Here is an 8,727-nt window from a genome sequence, read left to right on the forward strand (position 1 = left end):
GTGTGTGTGTGTGTGTTGGGTTGGGTTGGGTTGGATCCCGGGTCGGTACCAGGTACTGACCTCCAGAAATAAAACCACTGAGAGACTTAAGGTTATTCAAAACTCTGCAGCTCGACTATGAACCAGAACTACGAGCAGAGAGCACATAAGTCTAGTTTTAGCTGCTCTGCACTGATTTCCTGTAACTGTTATTATCATCAGTTCGTGTGTGTGTTTGACATGTGTACAGAGAGACAGGCGGATGCACCTAATTTTCAAAATAAAATTTCTTTCAGACTCTGATCAATACAATATTACTGGTACCGGTCTGTGGCCCGGTGTTTGGGGACCGCTGGTGGAGAATAACCAGTATTGTCTCAGGGAGGCTCTGCTGTGACAACACATCTCTGCCTGTTGAGCTCTGCTTCCACCTAGTGACACCAAAACTGTCAAGACAGACAACAAGGTTTGTATCCACAAACGCCACAGTGCTGTGGAGGCAAGAAAGCTGCTGTTCAGTAAGCTGCTTCAGTGGGTTCAAAACGCTTGAGTGTCTTGTATATTATGGTTCATTTCATCAGAAAGTGGAAGAAAAACAGCATTCCAGTATTTATTGCCAAAATACAAACCCTTACAGAACAATGTAATGCGTAATGAACTGAAAACTTGTCTCGGATGCTACATGTAATAAAAGAATGAAGAAATATGTACAATATTAATGAGGGTTTAGCAACAAACAATGGCAAGCAAATGAAAAAGATCTGGAAAAAAAACCATCATTTAGAATAGTAAGAAAATATACAGAGGAAATGAGAGTAAGTTACATTCAAATGCTAAATATAAAAATGTACAAACTCAAACTGACACCATGTGTAATATCCCTCCTGACACCTTCATTTAAAATGTTTTTCTTATTTTTTTTAACTTTTTATTTTTTTTTTTATTTTAACTTTATCTAAGGTACTGTGAGTGCAGAACAGTACTCTGAAAAACACCAGTTATTGTCAACAGGTGCTACACAATACAGTCCTCTGGACCACCAAAGCCACTGAGTGGGGTCTTTCTTGCAGTCTCACACACTATCTTGTGAGCTACTGTTCCCTCTAGTGGACATAAAATGATAAAGCAGCACATAAACTGCCAGCTCTGATGTGGAGGAAACCTTATACACAATTACAAATATAAAAGTCATATATAATATCATATGTCTAAATATCTTCAAAAGCATTTGAGCCAAAAGCTTGAACTGTCATAGAAATTGGATTTTTTTTGTGTTTTCAATTGTTGATTTAACCTTCAGATCTGTGGCATTTTAATGGCATTTCAGCTACGATACACTTCATCATAAGCAACACAAATGATGAGAGAGAGGATGCCATGATCCAAATAAACCCCATTACAATGTCAATACACACCTTAAACCACAGACTGCGTCAATCCTCAAATAAATCATTGTGCGATTTCATTCCTATTCCAACAGCTGGAGCTCCTGGTGCAGTAAATTTGGATGTCTAAGCCTGCATCAATTTCTTCTTTCTTGTGTCAGTAAAACAGTGCATAGTATACATCAAACATGCATCAGTGGAAACAAAGCACACTTGTTATACCTTTAGCTACAGGGCAAATTAGTATAGAGGTTACCTGGCCCCCGAGCAGCAGTGCCCTTGCAGTTGAGCATGTGTGCATGTTCAGCCAGAGGCAGGTAGGAGTGGTTAAGAAAGTCGGTGCCAAAACAGGATGGGGTACAGACTGAGCCGCCAGTGCAGGAAGAGTGACAGGTTTGGAAGAGCTCACCCTTCACCGCCGGACCTTCTGTCTCTCCAACATGCTCTTCCACATACTTGTTTCCTTTTAGGCATTGAATGACATTGTCTTTGTTTAGAGTCACATAGTCTGGAAAGCTTTCAGACCCAGGACTTCCATTTACTGGCTCTCTGCTGGAGAAGCTTCTGTCTGCTGACAGGAGCTGGGTGGATTCCTCTGATGGCCTCCTCAATTCTGAAACCTCATCTTCAGTCATGATCTCCACCACAGATGAAGTGGTCTCGTCAGAGCACTGCTTTGCTGTTAATGGAAGATTCTGTAGTGTGAACACAAAGAAATTCATTTTTTTTTAAGACCTGGAAATTGAGTATAAATTGCAAATGATGGAGCTGAATCACTTAAGTCTAGTTTACATTTTATTACTACTTAGATGTTATTATGATTATTTGTTTCCCGCTTGATATATGAATATATAGATGAATAAATAGATACATCCCATCCCATTACACTTCTGTGGTAAAATGATTTACCCATTTCTGCCCATTGATCTCTGTCAGAAAGCCTTGTAGGACTTTGTCAAGGTTGGGCACCGGCGGCCACAAAAACAGCTTGAGCTTACTGTAAATGTAGACAAAATAACAGACATGCAAAGAGTCTTCAAACAGTGCGGTCAAGCAGGTCATTCAAAGAATTAGTTAAACTTTTTGGACACTAAGTGGTTAGTGACTGCACTCTGTTGGAAGAAGGTCGTACCTGAGATACGTGGGAAAGAAGGAGATGATGATGATAGCAGTTATCAGCATGGAGACGGGGACACACAGCAAGAGCAACACACCTGTAAAGGTTATTCACATTAAGTTCTGAATGGTATCCGACTGTTACTCTTAATGAAATAAAGCTAACAACTTCATTGAAGAGGTTCACTACATTTCTTCACCTAAAATGACAGTAGACTAAGAATCTAAGGCTGCTGCATTTGGTGCCATTTCACAAGATTTTGGTTCTGATTTTTATAGAAATCAGTAGGGATTACTCAATCAATTAAAGCATTTTACGCTGATGTTTGTCAGCCTCAGCATGAGCTTACCTCTGTCAGTGGGGGTGTCACCAGTAAGCACATGTGACCAGTCGCTCCAGTAGCCTGAGTAGATGGACCCAATAGGTTTAGCTCTGAACTTAACACTGTACTGGCTATCTGTTGGAACCTCTAGACAAGTGCCAGTCTCAGGACCCTTTAGGGACACCGTCTGGGTACAGAAAGGTTGATTGGACATTCAGTGTTTGGAAAAGTGGTGATGTACTTTATGTTCTCAATGGATTTTTCAGTTCCTTAGAAACACACGTTTTGAAATAAAGATATGTTTTCCATTCTCTCAATATTGTTGTAGTCGCACAAAATATTTTTTGCATTTCCTCATGTTTTTGCTCATTACATTCTCTTGCAACATCCGGTGTTCAAACAGTATAGTAGATCATCCTGCTGATGTTTTAACTTTGAACTTGTCCTTGTATGTAGAATTGAAAATTCCATTCTTTGGTGCCATCTACTGGTATTATATCATTACAATCCTACAAAGAGGACTACAAGTATGCTAATGCAAATAAACAAATAAATAAATATTGCAAGGGAATCTGAAAGTTATGAGGGAACACACAAAGAATTGGAAAGGAAATCAAAGTCTTGTGACTGAACACAAATCACTATGAGAAAAATTCCGAAACAAAGAATCCTGCAGTATCTCAACCAGTAAAAAGATAAAGAGAAATCTAAAATTGTGGCCATAAATCATACCATCCATGTTTCCCTCCCTCTGAACTGGTAGCTGACTTCATGCTGCAGGTGAGTCGACAGGGACGGAAGTGGAGCCTCCCATTTCAAGCACAACTTATCTTTCTCCAGTGTTCCTCTCAGATGACGTGGTGGAGACGTTTTGACTAAAAACAAAAAGTGCACAGAGTCATGGAACTACATTTTCTCTGACAGATAAAAGGTCTGTTACTGTAAACGTTACTGTTAAACACATGCTTGAGCATATGTGATTTTTAATTGTGGATTTAATCCATGCATAAGCTCTCTGGAGATCTGCCTCCAAAGTATCTTCGAGGAATATTTGACTAAAACAAAAATAAAAATTTAAAAAACAAAAATACAGATAGCACATTCAACCAAAATCACTCACTGCTCTTGTTGAGGGTGAACTCTTGAGTATAGAAGGTTCTGCTGAGTGGAGCTGGAGAGCTGCTGAGCTTGACTCTGACTTTTCTGGACTCATCTCCATCGAAACGACACAGGTCGGTAAAGTCCCTGTCAGCGAGACACTCGGTCCATTGTGTCCAGCCTAAACCTTCACTGTAAGGGTCGTGATATCATCACATCAAATCACAGCCAAAGTTAATGGAGTTGGAGTTAATCCAAAGCACTATACACGTTTTCTTGCTGTGGAGGATGTCATGAAAGGCAACTTGCTGTTATGTTATCATGGAGAGATTTGAGGACTTTTATCAATCAATGATGAAATGTAGAAATGTCATAATTTTTTAAATCAGTGGTTCTGAAACTGCTCAGTAGTTTGCTGATGTTATTGTTATTTCCTTCGCATGAGTTGCTTCCCTGTTACTGGGTAATGATTAACAACATTCGTGGGGTGGTGGGCATGCCAGGAAAAGTTTGAGAACCACTGTAAAGTAATGTACCTGTGACCCATCATGTAGAAAAGTCTGTACTCATTCTCCCCACCATATCTGCTCCCATTCCACTGACAGGTGATGTTTTGCAGATCAGAGGTGTAGCACAAAAGTGAAATATCATCTGAAAAAGAGAAACAAAATCTCCTTCAAATAATGCATCTGTGGCAGAAGAGATCACTGGATGAGATGTTTCACTATGGATGAAAATCTCTTAACCCTGAACTCTTACTCCATCCATCACTGTCATCCATTCAGACATTCACACTCTCTTCTCACGTGGACACACCTGCACTCTGGGGAGCCACAGCTTGCACGGGCTGGGACCAGCTGCTCCAGTGTCCCGCTTTTGAATTAAAGGCATATTTGACGCTGACCTGGACTTCAACCTCCTCTCCTGGTACCAAAGAGTCTAGTATGTCACCCTCCTTTGCCTGTAGAAATCACATACATCATAGATTTTACATTATTTAAAGAACTATTTTCACTCAGTGTACTTACTTACAGATACAGGCCTGCAGGAGATGGAGGGTCGTGAATGAAAATGAAAATACAGGCTACAAAGTTTAGTGTAATGAACATGTCATAGATACAACTGACAACATCAATAAATCATACTGTTAGTAAAAAAATTATAATCTGAAAACAAATATAAAGCTTTATACTTTACCATTGACCTCCAATCAGTAGATAGGACAAAAAAAATAAAAATAAAAAGCAAGTAGTAAATTGATTCACCTTCTATTTGACCCTGGCACATATTAAAGTGAAAAATAAGTCAATTCACCGCTTATAAGTAGAGCTTTCACACAAACTTTACTTAAATATTATTACCTCCACTAAAGAGGTTATGTTTTCAGTCCAGTTTATTGGTTTGTAACCAGGACTACTGATAAACTACTGGCCCAATTTTCATGAAACCTGGTTGAAGGGTGTAGCTTGAGCCAAGGAAGAACTCGTTGTTTTGGAGTGGATCCGAATCACATGGCAGACAAATTATTTTTCACTTTCATTAACTTTGCAAGATAGAGGCCATACATGTTAAAATCCAGTAGATGGTGGTAAAGTTCAGTAGTGACAATACATCGCCTGTTGTAGAAATATGACTCCACATCACAATCCACAGTCACAGGTAGCAGTAATCCACTGGGGGAGCCAACACATGTAGTTTCTCAAATTTCATACAGAGAACAATCGTTATGGAGCATTCAGGGACGGTGGTTTGGTTTCATGGGAGAACTGGTACAACTGTAACATCAACACAACTGTACCAAAGCTTTTATCTCAAACTAAGGTGAAGGAACATAAATACACAAATCATGTAACTAATTGTATTCTCAGTCTGTATGTATGTGTACCTCTTTTGTCTTCTCTCCCAGCCCCTTGGAGGAGAAGCGAATCCTATACGTCACATCATTTTTAATGTTGTTCGAGACCTTTAAGTCCCACAAAACCTGCAGCTGTCCTGGATGGCCATTTGGATGTAAAGACACATTGCAGGGAGGATCCAGAAGAACTACAGACAAAAAGACGATGGGAAAATAAGGAAGAACACATTACAGAATCCACTGGTGTTTAGGCAACAGGTGAGGAGGCCAATCTGCCTTTTTGATGCAATGCCGTGATTGACAGAAGATCCCAGTCATGTGACCCAGGACACACTGGAGGACTTAGTTTTCCATCCTGCCTGAGTCCACCTGAGGATTCTCAGGATGGGAGAGCCCTATTTTGTTTTGCTGGCTGCTTTCCATTTATCACACCTGCATCTCCAAATCAGGATGCAAGAGAGAGATGTAAGGAAGATATTCACCAATTGGAAAATTAACAAAAAAACTTTGAGGCAAGTTTCACAGAGCCATAATACAATGAAGTTGTGTTCAGATCGGATTGCTGATTAGAAGAGATTTCCATTTAAGTGATTTAATATTGGTAAAACCAAACATGAGATGACTGACTGTGTTAGCGCTCTTAAGAACATGGCTAGTGACTGAAGCTTGAGATACAGCAGGTATGCACAAGACATTATTAATACTGCAGCATACATGTGTGATGCTGGTTGGGATAGAGAAGGGTGGGGGGCTGGGAAGAGTGGAACTGGTATAATGAAGAGAGCAGATGGAGTTAGAAAGGAATTGGTCTGATTTTGATAAAGCTGAATAACAATAATCATTAAGAAATAATAATAATGAACTTTATATACATACAAATTGGATTATAGATGTGTATTTTGCCAGAAGCACTACTGTTTTCAGTCTTTTTTTTCCAGCAAGGATCTATTTATTTCCATTCCTGTGGTTGTTGTGTAAGTCAATATTGTAAAAAGAAATGTCTTACAGTGGTCCTCCATAAAGACAGTCCGTTTGTAGAGGCTGGTGTTGGTGTTGTGCTCCACTACTTCAAGGTGTGTTTCCACAAACAAGAGAACATGCAAGTCAGGAAATGCGCAGACGTGGAAGAAAGTTCCCTCTTCTGCTTTCTGGACAGACATTTCACACCTTGTCTCTCTATGCAGTGACAAACACAGCAAACATTTGGGTATATACAGGGAAATGCAGTTCAAAGTGCTTTACAGGTGACAAATAAGACTAATGGAGGAAGTAAAAAAATGTGTCAGGTTTAAATGTCAACAAAAAAGGGAGAAATAAAATAGTTACATTATTTAAAGTGAGAAAAAATGTGATGGCTCTTATGTAAGTTTACCTTAAATCTGTAGTCCTGTGGAGAAGGGTGGAGAACACAGTGAATAATAGTTACTTAAAGTTCACACTAATACTAATGCACAAGAAGATCTAACATTAAATAAGTAACATGTCAAAGGTATGAAAAATTCCTAACAATCTAAGTCAGAGTATTGTGAAGGAAAGTGCTGTGTAAATGATTTGAGACTTTCTAAGGTCCCTTTATATACAAAACACAATGAATTCACCGTGTATGACATACCTGTAATCCCTGTACAGCAAATCATAAGTCTTGTTGTCTGCAGTCTCAAAGAAGCAGGTGAAATCCTGTCCTGTCCGGGTGAAACATTTAGGATTCTGCTCATCCTGTAAGAGCAAAACATCTGCTCCAGAAATGACAAACACAACACATGAGTACTCCTGGGATGGAACATGTTCCTGAAAGATCTTTGTGACACAAGACAATGGCTTTGCACAATGTAGTATTTTGTTCACACAACCTGTTTGCACAAAATTACATTTTCCCATAATAGAAGTTAAATTGATTGATATGATTCAAATCATACTTCATCTTCATGGCCTACCTTCTCTTGACAGATGATCAACTGTCCCATCCTTGCATTGCATCCCAGGCACAAAGCCCACTTGTATGCACAAGTTAATCAGGAGTATCTCCAACATGCAGGGCAAATTCATAGTAGACTGAGGTATTAAAAGGAGTTACATATTCTAAACAGCCATGGCATTTAAACTAATACAACACATGCTTGTTTATGTGCATTGTGTGTGTTGTCTCTTCTTCTGGGTTTGAGTGGGCATGGGTGGGTAGGGTTTAGAAGTAGGGAGGGCTTGGCCCAATGTGACAGGTTGTCCTCAGAGCAGGAAGTGTGCTTTGTACAGTGGAAATAAGCACCAAAAACAAAAAAAGGCAGTTTGGGAGGAGTAATTGAGAGTAAACATAAATTACATATTTCATTACTTTCAGTGAACAATTTGAAACAATAGCTAACAGCACACGCTGCTGCTGATGAAAACTAGTGCAAGTTTCAGTCCATCATCTGGCAGGGTTGGCACTTCTTTCTTACAAAAAAAGAAGAGCAATTAATCAAGGGCATGGAGAGAGATTAATCACAAAGGCTTTATGAGCTCATATACTTTGGGAAATCTAGGAATGGAGAACACTTAGAGATGTCATGGAGAGCTTCACAAGCTGCAAGTTGTTCGATTCCCACATACATAAGACCCTTTCTCAGGGTCTCAATGCCTCCTCCCTGATGAAGAACACACAAGAGTGCTTATGCCGTCTGAGGAGGCTGAAAAAGTTAACCTACCCCAGAAGTGTCTCTTGATTTTATCTGCTGATTTACCACATCCTGACCCACAGCATAACAAGAAGCTGTACCAGGTCCTGTTATTCTTATTCTATACCATCATTTCCTTGTAACTGCTCTTATGACATGTGCTACAGACCTCTTGGCCAGGTCACCCTTGTGAAAGAGATCCTGATCTCAATGGGTTTTTATCTGGTTAAATAGAGGTTAAATAAAATAAAATAAAATTCAAACATAGCCCTGCTAATCCAGGTATTCATCGTGTAAGTCAACTGAAATGCTCCTCATCC

The 8,727-nt window shown here is 39.5% G+C and overlaps 1 protein-coding gene across 1 annotated transcript; it reads right to left on the reverse strand.

The window, feature by feature from the left end:
- Positions 1-644: 644 nt before the first annotated feature.
- Positions 645-7,892, reverse strand: mpl (MPL proto-oncogene, thrombopoietin receptor). The gene is made up of 13 exons (XM_076726315.1): positions 7,691-7,892; positions 7,369-7,489; positions 7,129-7,143; positions 6,763-6,932; positions 5,787-5,944; positions 4,718-4,862; positions 4,438-4,552; positions 3,924-4,093; positions 3,536-3,678; positions 2,831-2,990; positions 2,497-2,578; positions 2,274-2,361; positions 645-2,059 (listed from the first exon to the last, which is right to left on the reverse strand). Exons 1-13 carry the CDS (start codon positions 7,800-7,802, stop codon positions 1,589-1,591), a joined length of 1,950 nt encoding a protein of 649 aa, XP_076582430.1. The 5' UTR covers positions 7,803-7,892; the 3' UTR covers positions 645-1,588.
- Between the last annotated feature and the right edge of the window lie 835 nt (positions 7,893-8,727).

This window comes from Chaetodon auriga, chromosome 3 (genome assembly GCF_051107435.1).
Source record: "Chaetodon auriga isolate fChaAug3 chromosome 3, fChaAug3.hap1, whole genome shotgun sequence".
NCBI lineage: Eukaryota > Metazoa > Chordata > Actinopteri > Chaetodontiformes > Chaetodontidae > Chaetodon > Chaetodon auriga.

What these genes read in the sequence shown, in the direction of transcription:
- mpl (XM_076726315.1), bottom strand. Translation starts at nt 7,802, where the DNA reads ATGAATTTGCCCTGCATGTTGGAGATACTCCTGATTAACTTGTGCATA. An exon ending in TTCTACATGATGGGTCACAG is followed by an intron (nt 4,094 to 4,437) that starts GTACATTACTTT and finishes CGACCCTTACAG; the next exon opens with TGAAGGTTTAGGCTGGACAC. An exon ending in AGATCAATGGGCAGAAATGG is followed by an intron (nt 2,060 to 2,273) that starts GTAAATCATTTT and finishes TTCACACTACAG; the next exon opens with AATCTTCCATTAACAGCAAA.